Here is a 21429-nt window from a genome sequence, read left to right on the forward strand (position 1 = left end):
TAGTGTTTTAATAATTTTATTCAATAATAGTACTGTTACTTCTTGATCGTATAAATACATAATAACAATTGTATGCTGTGTCATTCATTATTTATAATTCGCTGATAAATAAAGGGAATTAGAAAAGTAAGTAAAATAATTTACATCTATGTATATTAAATGCCAAGTGGTTTCAGAGGGGGCTTTTTTCAAAGTGTGACAAAGATTACATTTGTAAAGCTGTATACAAAAGCGTTATGAACAACAACAACGGGGGACTGTCGAAAGGCACTTGCGTTCTAAACAATTCAACACTGGTATGTTATTCGCTATGTTCTCTAGAGACAATAAAACACTATTTAAAAATACACGGAGCTCAATAAAAAACACAAATTCATAACAAATAAATAGAATACTATTATCAGGTAATAGGGGACAAGATTATAAATAAGAATACGGTAGTAATAAGTAATTATGTAACAATAATGAACCTATATACTACATTATATACATATAAATACAAAGTACTGTCCCTAGGGGAAGCCTCTAACGACTAAAAATAATGAACAACTATGCAAGCATTATTGCACTGACTTCTTGTAGAAATTATTGCGTCTACCTAGGGGTCACCTTCCGCCCGACCGACTAGCCTTCAACACTTCCTTTGGAACAACGTCAACATCTCGACAAAGACGGCAGATCGAGCGATGCGTAAAGCTGCCCCTATGAAGTCGTAAATTCAAGGAAACTCGTGTGTAAAGTCACATCTTCCCTTGTTCGTTAGAAAAATAATATATAAATACGGCTATTTCAATTCTAAGCTCATTATGTTATAATTTACACTTTTGATTACCTATGTAACATCTTACAATTTGTAATTGTCAAGCAGATTATTCAATCTGGGACTTCTGTGTTCAATCACTGTTCGGGACAACCTGAAACAGAATGATATTTGTTAGCTAAAGCCATATGAACATATGAACATCTGAACTCCTTATAGTACCTAATACATTGATGGAATTGTTTCATGATTTTTGGTTTACAGTTCATTTCGGAGTAATTTCAAATTGAAAAATTGTGCACTTTGTTTCGGATCTCTAAATAGCGTTGTTTTCCCGTAATTAATTACGGGACTAGGCCCGTGACGTCACGGGCCTAGTCTGCTTCTTGTTCGATTGACCAATAGAAACAATACAAATAATGAACATTGCCCAATTGTAAAATTGACGGAGCGTATAAACAGTTTCTGATTCATTCGTGATTCAAAGTAAAATCACTTCCGACAATTAAATCTAGGAAGCAAGTGCATATACATGGGATCCAAATAATACAATACGCAATAAAAACGTTATTTTTTAAATATCTCCGGCGGTAGACATTTTCATGTTGATATCACAGAAATTTTAATAACGGAAGTGTATATGAACCCGTTAACGTTTGTTTGAAGGTGGTTGACAATGTTTCGTGATGTATTTCATCAGTTCGGACTTCCATTGTCTAATATAATATAAATCGATTTGAAAACCCTGAAAAAACAATTAAAAAGTTAATAAGCTGAACTGAAAATAACAATTTTATTAAAAAAAAAAACTGAAATTACAAAGAAATAACATACAAGCAACAACCAAACAAATAATAATTGAAATATTAATAACAGCTGAACAATAAAAATTAAAAATTATTATTAACAAAAAATGAAAAATAAAAATTAAAAGATTTCAAACCAAGTTATGTCACGAAGTTTCCATTGTTAGTATCCACAATCGTCTTCGGGTGATAACTGGACTTATTCCTCCGAGATCTGACTATTCATAGATCGCTGGAGTGCTTTCACCTATTCCCTCTTCACTCTTTCCGCTTCATTGGTTTTTTTAGCGGGAAATGACCGTTTGATGGGAATTGGTCGTTTTTCGCTTGATTAGAGGTTTCCATATGTTACGTATCTCTACGCAAGCTTGACTGAATGCGTTGTTGGACAACATATACGCGGCTTCTTTGAATTATCTCCTTAATCAGTGTTCCTCTTTGTGGATGATTTCAGCTTGAGCCCACTTGATGTTATGTTGATGAGTCCAAACATGCTCTGCTATTCCGGATTTGCTGGTTTCTCCTCGCTGTGTGTGTTTCTTGTGCTCAGCAATGCGAACTTTCAATGGCCTCTTAGTTTCACCGATGTATGATTCTCCGCACTCGCAGGGTACCCGGTAAATGCAATTCTTGGAATCGCAGTCCGTGTTTGGTGGCCTGGTTTTTGTAAGGCTGCTACGGATAATGTTTCCAGATCTGAAGCAGGTCCTGATGTTGTACTTGGACCCAATCCTTCTCATCCTTTCCAATAATCCTCTGATGTAGAGAAGTACAAGTACTGGGAAGTACAGCTTCTCTTCCTTGTGGAGTTCTTGCTGTCTTCTAGCTATGGCCTGTTCTACCATCACTCTGGAGTAACCATTCCATTGTAGGTCATTTTTGATGATGCCTAGTTCCTTTCCGAGAGCTTCCTTTGTATTACAGAGCCCAAAAGCACGGTCTAGTAGAGCCTTGATGATTCCTCTCTTACCATCAATCGACTAAGCTATATTTTTAAATGGTTCTCGAAGGCTCATGAACCCTAATCACTTATGCATTCATGCCACCCACCAAAAATAAGAGACTCAATGTTATATATTAGCCGTATTGCCACCCAGTCAGCTCTCTCTTGAATGTATGAGACAATGTACTCTTTCTAATGTTTCATAACTTCGTATTTTTGTTAAAAAATAATTGGCACTTGGCAACACCGCTGTAGACAAGCAGCCAATTTAAACTCTTGCCTCTCGAATTTTTCTTTTTTCTGCAAATATAAAGAGGTATTGGGATCGATGAGTCTATAAGCAAACCAGTATCATTTCCGATAGCATGAAACAAGCCCATTGGCCAGGTTCATGTACAGTTTAGTGCAGTTAACCATACCTATTTATGTTACTTCCCTCTGTCTTTCCTTTTAAATTGCCTTTTTATGAATTTCCATTGTCTTTTTATATAAGCTTGTATGGTAGCTCTGTTTAGTGCAGGTAACCAGACCTTATTTCTGTTAATTCCCTCTTTCTTTCCTGCAGCTACCAGGAATATGGTATACTCCTGGTATTGCTAAAGACTCTCTGGAAAACCAATGAATGTATAGGGAGGCAAAAGATATTCAATCAAAAGTAAGAAGGAATCCGCATTAATAAAGTCCTGCTAACAAAAAAAAGCAAAGCCGCTTCTACCACTGATCGAATGTAACAGGAGATAGAAACCTAAACGATTCTCCTTCAAATAGCAATTTTGATCAATGTTATCAAATTTACTTTTTTTGTTTCTTTACTGTTATAGAAGTATTTATTTTCTATTCTGTTTCTGTATTCACAAGCATGGAAGATGCTACTAAATCACAGAGAGCAGATACTTTTTTTTGTATGGAGAAGAGGTGAAGCCTTCTAAAAGTATTCAAGGTTTCGATTGATATTTGGGAAGTATACAGAATCTGAAAGCACATGTTATTTATGGATAAATCATTTTGATGATGGCAAAACATCACTAGAAGACAATCCATGCAGCAGGCGTCTAGAGTAGCTCCATGAATTAACCCGAATTTTAAATGAATTACATCATCATACCCTCTAGATTCGACACCTATAGATTTTATACTTGTAATTTTTTGTCCTTGTCCTACTGTTATTGGACCTCGTGATAGATGAGTTACCAAGTCTTTTGAACTAAAATAGATATAAAATAGTAACAATACAATGATTTCGATAAATTGATGAATTATAAGGTTGGTTGTTGGTAATTTATTCTTGGCAAATTCAACCTTTTCATTACAGAATTTGTTCCTAAATTCTCTAGCTGTTTTTGTAAATAGATAACAAAAAAAGGTTTGGAATTTATGGTAGGATGCTAATTCCTTCCTAGTTTTTTCTTCATATATAATACGGGGCATACTTGAAAACTGGATGTAAATCAAATTATCTAAATGAACAATTCGTTCAGATCAGCCTCAACTCTCCTACACTGTAGGTTAATGAACTGATACCTATCAGAAAACAACGCCCTTCGTAGTTTCAACCAGGGGAGTAGTTATTTTCTTATATGTTCAGTTCAATAACCTACCTTGTAGGTGAGGTCGTACTGACCTGAATGAATTGTTTCTAGATGATTACCTCCCTCTCAATATTCAGCTGTAACCTATATTCTGTGTTAATATTGTCATTTTTTTGCGATAAATCTGACATAATTTTATTGCAATCAAGAAATTATCACAATGTCATCTCATCGGTTGTTAAACCAACATTTCAACCAAATTAATTTTATTTTACTATGTTCATGTTCACTAACGACTCCACGAAATTTTTATGTTGCCCCAGCCATCACCTCGAGATTGTCATCTGTCAAAAAAGTTCTTATTCCACGCTGAGTCTTTCTTTTGTAAGGTATTCCGTGACTATGCTTTGAAAAGTTTGTGAGTCAAAGAAGATTTATTTGTATAATGGTGAGACTCTCCCATACAACATCCTGTTTAATTAATTCCCGCAGACAAAATACATTACCTGTACCATCTCGAAGTCTCAGTAAAGAATATATAATTGAAATACTGACACATTTAAAAAAAAACTAGAAACAGAGCCCAATTTGAAAGTCAGTTTTTCAATGAGGTAATAAATGTAGATCAAGAAAATGTGACACGAACTGAGGATTATTATCGAATACCGATATACAATATCAGATAAAAGTTCTACAATGTGTGGACAGAATCACTATCATTTTTTCTCGACCTTTTGAAAAAGAAACTTCTAACGATATCTGAGAAAAATCAAAGCAATGCATACCTGTACACTATGGTAGAGGGTAGTTCAATCTGAGGCACACTCTGTCGTTATCAGATTCTCGTCATCAACTGGAACTGCACTATGGAGATTATGTTCTTCGTGTAACATTTCTCTCATTCTGTTCAACTCTTTTCTTAGCCTATCTCTCTCTTCCTCTACCTGTTTTACTTCGCTCTGTAACAAAAAAAAACATGTTTTATTATAGAGGACTGGTGGTATGACCATTTTGCTCACGCTCGTCATTAAATGTCAATTGTTAGAAAAAACACAAAATGGGTCGTACTCATTTTTGTCGTAGAAAGTTTTCAAATTTTACATTTTTCCAAAGGCCATCTAAGATGCTTGTTTTATTTGATGAATAATAACACTAGTTTACAGCCAATTTACGACTGTAGTGCCAAAGGCAATTCTTTGTTAATTTTTGCTTTTCCCCCAAATTGAGAAAATTGTTTAAAATCTGGCAACACAGCGGCTCTGCCCAGTATTCGAATCTGCTTCCGCTGTATATGAGACTTGTAACACCGCTTCTCCAACTTCCGATAGTCGAAGTTTCCAGAAAATACCAGAAATACGGAACCGCTATAAAAGTAGCAGGCTGGCAATCGGATCATCAATATTGGTTTGCCGCAAGTAGTGGTGAGTTAGTATTAGAGCAGCGAGGGAGCAAACACGTGAATATTATTCGCGAATTATATTTGTTTTATCTTTGTGAATAAAATAAGTTGACTCCTGTAACCGCAGAAAAAGACGGTCCTTATTTTCCCGAGAGTGAAGGAGGAACACCCAGTTTACTCAAACAACCTGAATTAAATGATCTAGTTCGGGACCTCCACTTGTCCAAAGAGAATGCTGAACTATTAGGGTCTAGATTACAACAATGGAATGTATTAGCCTCTAAAACCAAAGTTACTTAGGAACCGTAACCATGAGCTATCCTCGTTTTTTACTATGCAGGATAGAATGTGTGTTTGTGTAAATCCAAATGGTTGCCGTTTTGCTTCATAATGGTAACAAAAGACCCTCTATTCCTCTTGCTCATGCAGTTGCCATGAAGGAAACACACGAAAGTATGTCACTTATTCTAAATGCAATAAGTTATAATACGTATAAGTGGCAAATATGTGGTGACCTAAAAGTCATAGGACTATTACTAGGTCTCCAGGGCGGATTTACGAAGTGAAGAATATACCTATTGTATTGAAGGGGTTATATTTTTAGGAGTGATTGATTTTTGGGAAAGAAAGTTTTTGGCTTTCTACTACTCCATCTTGATACAAAATAAGGATGAGGGAATCTTCCAAAGAAAGGAAGATGTTAATCCCAAAAACGTTTTGTTACCTCCATTACACATTAAACTGGGGTTAATGAAAAATTTTGTAAAAGCATTAGACAAAGAAGATGATGCGTTTTTCCAAAAGTAAGTGATGTAAAGCTCAAGGAAAGTATATTTGTTGGACCACAAATTAGAAAACTACTAAGTTTGATCAAAAATCAAGTAATGTTGAATTAGCTGCGTGGAGTTCTTTCAAAATAATTTTTTTTTTTTTTATTTAAAGAAAAATGTTTCGGAGTTTTTAGGGAACAAGAAAGTAGAAAATTACGAAACACTTATAGAAGAACTTCTTGAAAACTACTGCAGAATGGGATGTCGCATGTCTCTCAAAATCCATTTCTTGCACTCCCATTTGAATTTTTTACCAGAAAATTTGGGTGCTGTCAGTGACGAACAAGGGGAAAGGTTCCACCAAGACATTCTGACAATGGAGCAAAGTTACAAAGGCAGATGGGATGCAGCAATGATGGGAGGTTATTGTTGGTTCCTTATGAGGGAAAACGATAAAACATATAAATGAAAGTCAACATTTGCAAAAAGGTTATGCACAAAAGACTTCATTTGAATGTTATCCTCAAAATATATTGTTTTTTTCTTGTTTTGATCTTATATTTCCCTATATCTCAAAATTGTTGTATAAAATAGAAATAACTATAGCTCAAAATCTTTACTAGATGGAAAATTTTTGATGTTGAAGTTGCAGTCAGGATGCTGTAAACTCTCATGTATAGCCATTATAATATAATATTAGACTAGTGTAATTATAAGAACTTATATAACGTGTTTTATTCACCTGTTATAATACAAAAATCAACTCATTTATTAATTTCAATTTCCATTGAAATTTCCGTCTGATTCGACTGATTTTTTTTATTTCGCATATTGTCCGTTCGTATAAGTCCGTTCAAGTACTTAAGACACACATATTTAATATTATTTATAACTTACCAAAAGGGTTGTGAGCTGTAAATTAAGAGATCCGGCTATGTCTCTCACCAAGCCGGACGGTACAGTAAGCGGAATGGAGGGACACGCTTCTCCGTCTTCTTGACTCGCGCATGAAGGAAACCTTCCACCTTTCGCGGCCATGGCATCCAATTCGGTGATATTCGTCGATTCGTTCACAGCTTTCTGCAACTGGTGAACCTGGTAAATTGAGGCTAGGACTTGCCCCGAGATGTCTTTGCTAGTAGAAGTGTCCATGGAGGCCATGTCAGCGATATGCTGAAAATGTTCTCGAGGTATACTCAGCAGGTCCGCTACGATGCCTTCTTTGTCTTCTAACGCCTGCTTGACCAAGGCGTCTTTTCTTCGAATTTGTTCTTTATTGAAAAACATAACAAAGATTAGTTTTCCAGAAGAGTAAACTACCAACATCATCATGATAATAAACATTCACATGAGTTGATTCCACCATCTCTACTTAATGATAAAGATATTTGAAAATGTCTATGTTTTTTACCACTTTTATTTGTAACTAACGTTACTGCAATAACGTCCTATAAGGACATTTTCAAACTTATACAATAAACATATTTTCCAAAGAAACATACAACGTTTACAGCAAGGGAAAAAATACAATTATTCAAAATACTTTACAGGTAGAGCCTGTTTCATAAGGAAGATGTTGACCGTAATCAAGAGAAAAATATATATACCAATGAAAATAAATGACGTTACTTGTTCAAAAATATCATTGCGGCGAAAACCTGATAGGTTAAGTTAAAGAGTGGATTTACTGAAACAAATAGTTCTAATTTGATGCAATTGATTGTTTTATAATGACCAATTCAACAGAAAAAGCAGTAACTTCTGTACTGCTGGATTAGAATTTCGAAGGTCTTATGTAAGTAATAAGTTTGAGATATTAGAAACACCAGCTGATCATTGTTAATCAACACATATTATTTTTTTGTTACTTTCTATCTAACTTAAAAAAGCAATTGACTGTATTCAATTATGGTCAAGTGATAGCCAAGTTTTATTTTTAATTGTTGGCATCTCTGTTTTAGTGTGAATTCCTTTTCACAGAATTTCTTCCTACAAATGGTGCCAAGTATTAATTTTGCGGTTCAGTCACGAATTGACCAAAATTTAGAAAATTACACAAGCTGATTGAAATTATATATAAACAGAATATATGTTCTTTCTGTAGTAGATCACCAAAGAGATTTCTGTGACACCGGTAATTCAACTAACAGAAGCATGAAGAATATAAACCTCTAAACGGCCTACGTAGAAATGGTGAAGTATACAGGGGTGCGTCATGAATTATTTTCATTTGAACAAGTCTGGCTTGGTTTGGCGTACTATGTATCAGTTTCTGCGTCAAGTATGTGGCGGTTACGCATATATAGACATGTTCAAATGAAAATAATTTATGACGCACCCCGTTATACTCCATATTTCTACGTAAGCCGTTCAGAGGTTTACGTTCTTCATTGGTTCTGTTAGTTGAATTTCCGGTGTCACAGAAATCTCTTTGGTGATCTACTTTCTGTCTTTTTTATACAAATCTAGATACATTCATCAAATTTTGGTCAAGTTCAACATTTCTCCCACGTTACTACTTACAATACATTTTTATCTTAACCACAGACATGATAATATGGACTGGCCGTGACCTCACTCACATAAACTCCACGGCTTGGCCAGTACAATGTGACAAATCAAATCCTGAAATTTTCACAATGGAAATATGCAACACATAAGACATCGCGACGTATCAGGCGTTGTGTATGAGTGACGTAAATGCCAAGACGTGAAACTCTTCATCTTCTTTCAATTGTTGGAGTCAAAGTTTTCTCTTCAATGGCCAGTCCATATTATGACGTCACAAATCTTAACATTATACATTAAACAGCAACATTTGTGCCAAGCAACATCAGACAAATCTCCAAAAACTCTATAGTGACAGTAGTTTGATTTGGTTGATGAACCTATACAATTTTCATGAAAGTAAAAAAAGTAGAATAAGAATTATCGATGGTTTTTTCAATACTTTATGAAAATCTCTGACAACTCGATGAAAAAATTATCACAAAGTGTTTTTGATATGAACAAAATTCAATTGCAAAAAAATGAAAATCGACAAAAGGTTCATTGCAAAATGGTGCATGTGAAATAATGCGGGAATAAGAATTTTTGTTTACAAAACTGAAAAAATGTAAAAACGTGATGAAATAAATCAAACAAGTATTTGTGAAAGAACCTGGTTATAGGTACAAAAATCTACCTGTTGGAATAATGTAAGATTCCATTTTAGCGAACTGAGTATGTACTTTCAAAACAAAATAGTTAATGTTGAGAAAAAAGTTTACAAACGTTATCAATCATCAAAAAATGTCAAACTGTACACATACTGAACCAATCATCTGTCAAGAAACAAGCTATTTTTGTTAACTTGCAAAAAATGATACGACACTCATCCTGATGTAAAAACTAGAAATAAGTGCCTTGGAATTCTGAAAATGATTCAGTTGATGTGGTACTAGTCAGGGGCGTACTCAGCTATGAAATTTATAAAAGTCGAGTTTGATAATTCATTATCAGAGTTTCAAGAAAGATTGCATATATAGACAACACAAATTTTGAAAATATTGACCCACTGGTGGTTGGAAGAAAACAAAAAAAAATGGCTTGTAATCAAATTTCTCTCATGACTTAGTTTTTATACAGTATAGATTTGTGACCGGTCAATTTGTTCAGAAAAAGTAGGCATTCACAGATATGTTCACAAAATCATGGAGAAGGTCCGTTAAAAAAATAACATGAATTTTAAGTTTTCTTAAAACCTTTTATTCATTCATCAATTTCTATTCCTTCAAAGTAGTCTTTGTTTAGACCTGCTTTAACTCGCTCGATGGAACGAAAACTGAAAGGTGATAAAGTTGATTATAATGTATTGAGGATATTAACATTCACTAATTGTTATTGAAAAGCCATTCAAGCGATTTTTGTAAAACTATAGCAAACTCAAATACTAAACAGTGTGCCGAACGAATTGAAAAAAGACAAAAACAAAAATCTTTCTTGATTGGCGAAATTTTGTTCAAAGTACAATTCAAGACAATACGTTCAAGTTCTTTGTTAATGTTGACCTGCTGAGACATTAAATTGTATTGATCACAAAATGTAAACTTCCACCACCAAAGGAAACTGTGCCGAAGCATTTCTTGGGTTTTTAGCCGTACACTGCAGATTTGTATGCCTAACAATTCGTCTACGGCTCTCTCTAGACTCTAGATAATACCACAGGCGAAGAAGCAGCAGGCGCAAAGTTCTAATTGTCCTCAGAACAATTACTAAATTGCTCAAACTGATAAAAATCAAGCTACTCCTACTACTGATGAAATAAATCCGGTGACCCAAACCCCGAACAATGTACTACGTCCGTTGCTTCAACACATTACCGCAGTTGTAGACGAAATGCCAGACGTGTGAAAAGCTGCAGAACACGGAAAACAAACCCAGAAAGCTGTTTCAACAGAAGTATACTGTATTTTTTGAGGCCCTGGTTTCTAAAATGAGAAATATAAAAACATAGAAATGTAGGTTTGGAGATTTCTCTGACATATTCCATTACTTGCCTGGAGTGAAAACGACGACGCAGACGGCACGAAGCGGCTCCCCAGCGAAATAACTGTACTTGGGGCGATGAATCTTTTCAAATGTGTCGTCAATATCTTACGCGATAAAACACATACTAATAAACGATGGCAAAATGGGGAATGTTCCTCAATTTGGGTTATTACAGCAAATACAAGTTTGAACAAAATAAAGTTGAGTTTCATTCATGAGTTTTTCAAATTCACTTCGAAAAGTATTCATATTGATGTTTCAAATGTTGGGTTTTAATTTTTAAAGGGATTTGTTTCTAATTCACATATTGGCGACAGCGCCTATATCAAGTTGAAATAATTCATACGTACCTAGATATTCTACTTTGAAGAAGGAAAATTATCTTTGTAAATCAACAATTAAGGCAAAATACGAAGTATAAATCAATACCACCTCCACAAGCCACATAAACAACAGTTGTTTTGTTATTTATTTATAAAGAGGAAGATTGGTTAGGTGCACAAAATGTCATGTCACAGAATGTCTCGGAACTCGGAACATAAGTAAACAGAACACACGCCTCTGAAATATGTCATTTCTGTTTGTCTCATACAGGTAACAGATTCACTGTCCTTTATTAGATATAACCGATGTTGCCAAATGGTGAAATAGAAACGAATCCCTTTAAATGTTGAATGCATTATTTCATTTCTCTTTTTTAAGAATTCAAATAATTTTTTAAAGAAAAAGGTTGAAATGATAAGTTTAAAATGCGTTGTTTTAGAGCTCTTTTATGAAAACTACTTGATTTTCGTCAGGAGGAACATTCCCCGTTGCATGATTTTGCTTTGCTTTCGCATCTACGGTATTCTCCATATCTGGCCTCACTGAAGAGAAATTTAGCACCAATGACGAGATAATCGTCGAAACTGAGGCCTATTTTGAGGCTAAAGACGAATCGTACTATAAAAATGGCATCGAAAATTGTATGACCACGGGAGCGATCCCGTGCAATGAATAAATAAAAAAAAGCGTTTCTTTGAAAGGTTACTTTGTTGGAAGCGTAGCCACGTCGTTTCATTTTCATTACTGCTTCGGCTTATTCAAGAGTCGCAAATTGATGACACATGTAAAAAGATCCATCGACCATAATATATAATTGTTAATAAATGTACCTACCATTCAAATCATCGACTACAGAGTCAGAGTTAGTATCAGATAAGCTAGCACCTAGTGCCGAGTGAATGTGCGTACCTAGCGGCGTGAGCATCGATTCAGCGATGTGAACGGGCGGCACCGCGACGCTGACTTGCGACGGTTGGATCAGCGGCCATTCCTCCGCGCTCACCTTCGTCGTTTGGACACCACCACCAGCGACCATGTCTAAAAACCATTACCTCGCATGTAACCGTGATGAATTACAAATTCAATGTTAGCCATGCAATATCTGACCATGTTAACCCAAAAGTGACCCGAGGAACCTTATTCAACTTTGATCATCATGAAAATTGAGAAATTAAACTTCCAATTTTTTCGAACGAACACAATAAATTTAAATAATCAACAATGTTAACCCTGACTATTACTGGAGTTTCTTCCCAACACCTAATCGTTATTTTAACACCTCAACACGTGTTTCGATCACCAAGTGATCATCTTCAAGAGGAAGATCAGTATGATCATCTTCAAGAGAAAGATCAAACTGATCTTCCTCTCGAAGAAAATCACTCGGTGATCGAAACACGTGTCGAGGTGTTGGGAAAAAACTCCAGTAATATTCATTACTACACCAAAAATTCCAAACAGTGCATCACAAATGTTAACCCTTGTAAATTTATACACCCATGTAGATAATAACAGACGGGCTCGTAACTGAGTACCTGAATGTTGTTTCCCTGTCACAATGTGGGTACTCTAATCTGAAAACCGGCGAGTAGACCAGGTCGATTTGGTCATTTAGTAGGTCACTGTATCTGTAGAGTAGGGAGGGTGAGTGTAAGCCCACATCACTTATGCTGTGAGCCATTGTACATCCTCCCAAGGAGTTGTCCTCCTAGGTCATCGTCCATCCTGTCTGGGAGACATCTCCTTTATATCGGCAGGTGTAGGCAGGAATCGGCAATGCGATTACCTTTACTCCTGTCGTGCCCTTCAACCCACCTCAGGATAATGTTATTATCTACGGAGGCTTTGGCTAAATCTTGGTGACACTCTAGTACTAGCCCTGAGGTTATACGTTGTCTGTTCAAGGCTAATAGAGCTTGTCTGCTGTCACTGCAGATTGCTATGTTTTTGCCAGAAATTCCTTTCCTGGTCATTTCTTTTGTGGCTATTGAGATTCCAGCCAGTTCTGTTTGGACCACGCTGGTATTTCTTCCCATTTCCCACTTAATCCTTAGGCTTAGTGATCTGGAGTACACTTTCTTTGGTTTTTGAGCCGTCTGTATATATGCGTATTGCATTTGTAGCATCTGACTCTGTGTTCTGCTTACTATGAATTTTGTAGGGTTTATTAAACACAAACCTGGGTTCAATTTCATCACTGGTTACCTACAGCAGAGGTTGCGCAGTAAGCGCTTTGCGCCATAGGCCCAGCCTCAATTGACCCATTCTTACTTCGAGGTTTACACCAGCCGTGCGCAATCGTACCATGGCCATTAACGCAACCTCCTTAACGTACAGGTCCAGAGGGGTCAGACCCGTAGTTAATTCAATTGCCGCGGTTGGTGTTGTTCTCATGGCTCCTGTGATGTTTAAACAAGCCAGTCGCTGTATTTGATATAATTTTTGGATTACCGTTGCTTGTACAACTTTCGGTCCCCATGCAATTGCTCCATACGTTAACATAGGTCTTATTATTGCAGTATACATCCAGGAGTCCACACGGGTGAAAGACCCCATGCACGTCCCACTGTCCTCCGACATTGCTCATAAGCCACATATGCTCTTTTTGCTTTACTCTGTAGATGAGAGTTCCATGTTAGCTTCCTGTCGAGGATAGTACCAAGGTATTTCACCTCTTCGGAGAAGTTTAGTTTGCTTTTGAAGATTTCGGGAGGTTTAAAGTCCGATCAACCTTTTTTCCTGGTGAAAAGAACCATCTCAGTCTTCTTGGGATTGATCGACAGTGAGTGTTCCTTGCACCATATTTCTATTAATTTGAGCCCATCCTGCGCTCTATCGCACAGTGTGTTCATAAATTTGTCGGCCTACATGATAACTATGTCGTTTGCGTATGCAATTGTGTAGAATCCATTTTTGTTGAGGTGATTATTCAAGGTATCCAGAACTATGTTCCATAGAAGGGGTGATAAGACCCCTCCCTGTGGACATCTCCTCATGACCAATCCTTTCACTGTGATGTCTTCTACACCAATACTTATTGCTTTACTAGAAGGCATCTTGAGTATCCATTCTCCTACATTCCTGGAGTGTAGTTGCTGGGTAATTGTTGGAAAGGTTGTTTTATCAACCGCTCCCCCGATATCTATGAATATACCCAGGGTGGATTCTTTGTTGTCCAATGATCTCTCGATTCTGCATTTAGTAGGTCACATCCGCAATGCTTATGTTTGTGAACTTCCAAGGATTCCAAATAATTGTTTTTCCAACCCTTGCTTGCCTAGTGCAAAATTTTCGTATCGTTTATATTCGGGAACTTGTGGTTGCGTTCTACCTAGTCTGAAGGACCTTTCATGTTTCAGCATACCATTTTGAGAAATTTTGGCCACATTGTCCCATAAACACTATTACACTCCGGACATATACTATCCAGAAGTAAGTCAAAAAACAAAGCCTCAAATTTACGTACAGATTAATAAACCTCCAGATCAAACAATCAGAAATCAAGAAATTTGTATTTTTGGATATATTTTGGCAAGAGAATTGTGAAATTCTTCAGAAAAAACAATGTGGAAGTGGCATTCAGACCCCATGCTAGGTTATCTAATTTCAGGTTTCACACTATTAACTTTACTTTTCGGGGCACACTTTTCAGTTTGCTCTTTAATACATTTCGGCAGGTATTGCTTTGTTTATTCTCAAGATCTTGGAAGAATATACACTCAAAAACCAACGAAGAATATTGACCCCTCTACTGAAAATGTCTTTCACAGATAGTCTATATACGTTGTATATAACAGTCTAGCTTTAGTTAACATGGCCAAATTATTGTATGATTTTCCCTACTTAGGGACATTAATTTTCTATATGATGACATTACAAGTTGTTGATAAGTACAGTGTGATAAGGTTCTTAACAAAGGAAAACATACCAATCCCAATAAACTTTGTTATTGAAAAAAATGTTGGTGCTGTGCTATAAACCATAACCAACTTAACAAAATTTCAAATTAGGTTGTTTGAAAAGTTTTGCCCCTATTAGTGTCATGTGATTTTGTAGCTACATATCTCAATAAATATTTATTCTACTGTGTCCTGGTATATACTGATTGCTAGAGAATTCTGTACACTGAACAATGATGCTGTTCGTTTCTTTCCAAATTCCCTTTTTCAGCCATGATACCGTTCAGCGATTCAAGGCCAATTTTTCTCTTCGAATTCAAATTGAACCAAAGCGTGAAATTTCGGGATTTGAGCCCTAAAGTAGTCGACCTACAGTAATCCAGGTCGAGGATTCGGGAACACTGGTGGAGACAAATGGTGCGTGGGATGGCGGAAAAACTGGGACCTTCCATGGGACTTTTAGTGGTCCAAAACGTATTGGAAGGGCCAAAAAGCTCGAAAAGGGGATGCCTTATGATTTGAACGATTGACAGAAATTGCCACGATCCGGAGTCGGTTCTCCTTTGCTTTTGAGCAACCAAAACTATCCTTTTTTGTGGGTGATGAAAGGAGAATCCTCTACGACAACAGGAGCCGTTCAAGACAGTAGTGGGACACCGTTGAACCTCCCAGGCGCTTCCCAAAGGCGGAAACACACCAAAAAAAAAGACCATGAATACTGTATGTTGGTCAGCGGTTGGTGGGATTTACTTTAACTTTCTACAACCGAGCCAAACCATCACAGCAGAGTCCTATTGTAAGGAAATCGACGAAAAGTACCGATAATTGCGTCAGCAGCAACCGGCTCTGGTCGCAAGTCTGCCTCGTCCATCATACTACCCAGAACTTTCGCCAGCCTTCACCATCTTTTCAAGCACTTCGATAACTTTCTCACCGGTAGAACCTTCGCCAATCAGGACCAGGAAAAAACGGCATTCGTCGACTTCATCGAATCCAGAGCACTCAATTTATATGCTGACGGAATTATTTGACTTGTGTTACGTTGGCAAAAGTGCACCGATTCAAATGACGCTTATTTCGATTGAAGTGAACAAGCATTCACTGAAATATTACAGTAAATATTACAGATATTACAAAACTTTTAAAACAACCTTATATTTGTAAGAAATGGTGGGATACAAAAAAATATGTAAAGAAATAGATGGCAATCTGATTTCATTTCTTCTTTTACTTCAATGATAGCTTCAACTCTCGAGGATTTGTTCAAGAAAAGTTCTGTTTTTCTGAGGCTACAGTTTTTGCCTGTATTTCTTCCCAATTTTTATTAATTTCAAATTTTATATGAAATTTAAAAAAATAGGAAATGGAATAAATTTAAAGTTAATAAAACACACCTGTTACTTTTATGAAACATTGTTATTATTATATTAGAATCGAACGAAAATATATAATGAAATCTGAAAGTACGAGATTTGATTTCTTGTTCAATTTATCTGACAGGAGTCAGATTATATCAAATTCAATTCAGTAGCATTGAGATAACAATACAGTGCAATTATTTTTGCTTTCTCAGAATCCCAAAAATATGAATTATCTTCAAAAATATTTCTATGAAATGTTCAAGTACCAAAGGAGAGATATATAAAGTGGTACGGCCGAAAAATCGCGGAAGAACAGTATTCATTTACAACACAAATCAAGTCCTCTTCCTATGTAACGTATGTCACGAGACGAAACAGTTTACAAATACAACTTACCACCAATATTTACAAAACCGTGTGTATATACTTTTTACACTCTTATATATATTCAACAACCGGCCGTTCAATTTCAACTGAGAATCATTTCAAAATATATATGTCGAATACAATAATACTTCTGGAAACCTGCACAAAAATAAAATCGCCCGACTGTTTGTTATTCCCCCGAATGAACCGAGCAGGCACAAATTGTTCACAGTTATTTTTAAGATTGTGAAATATTTTTTCGACGGTTGGTGCTCAATTATCAGCTCATTAATGATCATTCGTGAGTTTTATAACATTCTACCTTGAGTCACACCGAAGTTATTTTATGTACAATGGTATGGTATCTATAGTTTACAATGCTTTATCTATTATTGGAACAGAATCGATTATGTTGTTATTGGTCGTACAGAGTGACTCGAGTCAGTTACAGTTTTTTGCAAACAAAGGTATAGACTGAAGGTGAAAACCAGGTTTGCTGACATTCTTTGGAAGTAGAGTCAAAAAGATGTGTGAAAATTAATATCTCCCCAAAAGTTTCCTTTTCAATACAGGATGCTTGTTCGTCTAAACCAGGGGTCTCCAAACTACGGCCCGCGGGCCAAATCCGGCCCGCCAGTGTCATCAATCCGGCCCGCGACAGCCAATGATGTACTGTCATCAATCTGGCCCGCGACAGTCAATGATTACCTAATTGTTGTTACTATTGCTGTGATAAGTTGAAGAAGAAAACAGAATGATAATTACTCGGTTTTATTTAGTTGCAAGGTAAACCTTCGCCTTTCCTACGCAGACTAACTCGCAGTTGCGCCGCTAGCCTTTTTATATGCAATTATCACTGCCATCTCGAGGTGATCGGAATACACTAGCTAGAACCAGAACTTTCTCGAACCAACGCGGTAATTCCAAATATTTAATTACGCCTAATGCCACCTAGCGGGTAGCTGAAAAAGATAGTACATGGTACCACTACTCGCCACTAGATGTCGTTAAGTGTCACAATACACAAAAATGATTGAAATGCAAAAAAGCGTAAGTTTGCTTAGGTCACGCACTTTGCGACTATCCTAGTCTAGAAATATAGTTAAGGGCAGAAATTGGCCCTTGGAAGAAACTGAAAAAATCATTATGGCCCGAAGGCTTAAAAGTTTGGAGACCCCTGGTCTAAACAATTAACTTTAAATGTTCAAGCCAGGATATACCTACACAGTAGGTTGAATTGACTGACGCCTATCAGAAAACAACTACTCCACTGGCTAATACCACGAACGGCGTTGGATTATATCCGACAGGCGTCAATGCAGGAATCTTCACAGAAAATTTCCTGCATATGCAATTGGCAACACAACTGAAAGAGTCGACTTTCAATTTTGGAACGGGCACACTTGCAGACCGGTTTAAGGCTCATTAGCCACTTATCAGTGCAAGATAGTGACCATCATCGACCTAAAGTCAATGATATTCCACAAGTGAAAATCTAAATTCTTTCAGAGTATTTCATTCCTCGTCATAAGTTGGAGCGAACAACAAAAATGTCACTCCATCTAGTGGACGAGGTACTAACCAACTGCATATCCCACTGACTAATAAGAAAGTTTTTCTTCCTTATTAACAGTAATCGAGCAAATTTCGGATATGCATTCAGTTAGTACCTCGTCCACTAGATGGAGTGACATTTTTGTTGCTCCAACTTAAGACGGGAAATGAAATATTCTGAAAGAATTTAGATTTTCAATTATGGAGTATCATTGACTTTAGGTCGATGATGATCACTATCTTGCACTGGGGAGTGGCTAAGGAGCGCGAAACCGGCCAGCAAGCGTGCCCGTTCCAAAATTGAAGGTTGACTCTTTCAGTTGTATTGCCAATTGCATATGCAGGAAATTTTCTGTGGAGATTCCTGCACTTAACGCCTGTCGGATATAATCCAACGCCGTTCGTGGTGTTAGCCAGTGGAGTAGTTGTTTTCTGATAGGCGTCAGTCCATTCAACTTACTGTGTGTGTATATCCGAGACGGGCTTGAACATTTAAAGTTGATTTCTTTAGATTTGTTCACTGCCAGTCTTCAAGCATAGTCCACTGACTAATAATAAACAATTGTTAACAAATAGTCAGAATGTCATTTTGATCTTGAAGTTGCTTGATGGTCACAATCGACTTTTTACGGCGGTTTTAGACTTTGCAGTAGAATTTTTCAAATAAAAAATTTTTTTTTCAAGTGAAAGAAGTGCAAAAATCGATATTGACGTCGTTTCGGGTACTTCTAGGACCTCCCACGTATAATAGAACCAAAATTTGAAAAAACTCACCGAACTCGGAACCGTTCTGAGAAAAATACTTCATTGATTCGACTACTTGTGTATTCGAAATATAACCTTTGAGTATTTTTGAACAATATTATATTTTATTTGAAAAACAATCATATGAAAACAGCTGAAACAACCTCAAAGCGAGTATTAAAAAAACCTGTTCTATTCTCCCGACAAACCTGTTCTGTTCCCACACCTGCACCTCTTACAACACCATCCAAAAACTCATCAACTAAATCAACCACAAACCTGATGTTTCGGCGGAATTCCTCTCACCCTCTTCGGTATTATCTTCCTCTATGGGTTCCTTATTATCCTCGGTGGACGTTCGATCGACGCCGTCTTCTGTCGTTGCAGACGCACTCTCGTTCGCGTCTCCTCCGACTGCTTCGGCTCGTTCGGAGACCTCTTCGGAAGGAGGAAGATCCTGAACGCTCTCGGACTCCGAATCGGTAGCTGCTTCCTCTTTGCGATCCAGAGACTTTCCTTGCCGCTTGTTATATGCTTCCGTGGCATCGGTGAAGTGTTTGAACCATCTGGAACAAGAACGATTTTTGAAGACGATAACACTGCGTTTCCAAGTACGAAAGCGTCTACAGACCGCAGCCGACTTGCATGGGCAGATGGTACATTTGAACATTCAGTAAGTGCAATAAAAAAAATTGGTCTATATATTTGTGCTCTTTTGGATGATTGATATTTGCCTCAGTAATGTCAAACAGTGAAAAAAATAGTCCAAGCGTATTAATTGATAATAATAGTAATAATGATAATCTCATCTTGCATTTGCTCAGATGCCTTGCTATAACCGACAAAATAGTGAGATGCATTGAACAACTGATACCACTTTGGCGAACTCGCTTCACCATAACATCTGGTCAAGCAAGAGTCCAAACAGGGTGGGTCAGAAGGGGTGTATTTCAGGGTGATTCCCTCAGCCCCCTTCTATTCTGCATCTCACTATTGCCATTATCCGTTGCGCTCAGAAATACTCGAGAGTATAACTGTGGCACCCCCGGAAACCGGAGGCACAAGGTCACTCATCTGTTTTATATGGATGATCTTAAACTTTATGCCTCTGGAGAGAAGGATCTCCATCAGTCCTTGAGGGTGGTGGAAGAGTACACGCATGCTATCGGTATGAAATTCGGGATAGACAAATGTGCAATGGTCCATCTCAAAAGAGGACGATGCAGGAACTACGGAGAGGATGTGCAGCTCGTAGATGGAAGCATCCTACACCATTTGGATGCCGGCCACTCACGCCACTCACAAGAGATACCAGCAGTAAAGAACTCTCTCCGCGGCAAGTATCAGCAAAAACTTCGACAAATCTGCTCATCGAAACTGTCGGAGAAGAACAAAGTTGCTGCAACAAATATGTTTGCCGGTCTTACTCTACTCGTTTGGAGTAGTGAAGTAGACTCGGGAGGAGCTGTATCAACTCGACGTGAAGACCCGAAAAATGATGAATCTCTATAGGAGTTTGCATCTCAAATCGTCCGTTCCACGGTTGTACTTCCCCCGACAACAGGGAGGCCGTGAACTTTTGAGTTTGGAGTGTCTACATGACAGAATGGTACTGGATACAGCCTGTGAAGTCGTCAGGAGTTCGGATCCCCTTCTCTGCATGGTCCGTGACCAGCTGCCCAAGCAGCTGATGAACTCGGTATAGTTTTCGACACTGAACGAGGTGACCACAACTCTGTCACCGAGTTGGAACCCGTTCAGCAAAAAGCTCAGATAAAAGCCGCAGAGATCTCCTTACTTCTGCGGAAACGCAAGGATAAGCCATTGCATGGGGTTTTCTTCAACAACATTGGAGACCTTGGCTTATCAAAGCGCCTTACGTTCGCTTTTCTCAGGTCGAGTGGGCTGAAGTCGGAAACTGAGGGGTTCAGCATGGCTTTCCAGGATGGTGTCTTCAACACCTTAGTCTACCGCAGTCGCGTGATGGGTATAGAGGTTCCTGACACAAGGTGCAGGGCCTGCCACGAGGCGCCCGAGATCCTAATGCACTTTCTATCAGCATGTCCAGCATATGCGGTCTCGGCCTATATCCATCGACATAACGCGGCTCTAAGAGTGCTATATTATCATCTACGGTACTCTTACGGTATTGACGAGACACCGGTGTTGCCCTACGCTCCGGGGGATATTGAATCCGTTGTGGGGAACGAGAAGTGCCGAATTTATTGGGACTATTCGTTCCTCACCCTCAGGCTCATACAAGCTAATAAGCCTGATGTAGTCCTTCTCGACCACCAGAGCAAAACGAATCTTAAAATCATATCGACCTGCCGCACCAAGGCAGAAATCTTAGCCGGACAAATGCAGAAGGCTGTCATTCTTGGGCTCACTTCGCTTGCTCAGGGCGTATGATCCTCGGACCCAATGATCACTTACCCCACGGC

General features: G+C 37.7%; 1 protein-coding gene across 7 annotated transcripts in view; it reads right to left on the minus strand.

Moving 5' to 3' along the window:
• The window catches only part of RhoGEF2 (Rho guanine nucleotide exchange factor 2), a 213491-nt gene continuing 192062 nt past the window's right edge, over positions 1–21429 (minus strand). For 4 of the 7 annotated variants that reach the window (XM_074182252.1, XM_074182254.1, XM_074182251.1 and 1 more), the window contains 5 exons: positions 19265–19551; positions 11896–12099; positions 7105–7478; positions 4824–4997; positions 1–914 (listed from right to left, as the gene is read on the minus strand). In XM_074182252.1, coding sequence (XP_074038353.1) covers positions 4848–4997; positions 7105–7478; positions 11896–12099; positions 19265–19551 — 1015 coding nt within the window. In that variant the 3' untranslated portion in view covers positions 1–914; positions 4824–4847. The remainder of the gene's footprint in view (positions 915–4823; positions 4998–7104; positions 7479–11895; positions 12100–19264; positions 19552–21429) is intronic. The other 3 variants (XM_074182257.1, XM_074182253.1, XM_074182255.1) reach the window with 2 other exon arrangements.

This window comes from Leptinotarsa decemlineata, unplaced genomic scaffold (genome assembly GCF_025532065.1).
Source record: "Leptinotarsa decemlineata unplaced genomic scaffold, Ldec_3_MD MMD2_tig00026328_RagTag_RagTag, whole genome shotgun sequence".
Classification (NCBI taxonomy): domain Eukaryota; kingdom Metazoa; phylum Arthropoda; class Insecta; order Coleoptera; family Chrysomelidae; genus Leptinotarsa; species Leptinotarsa decemlineata.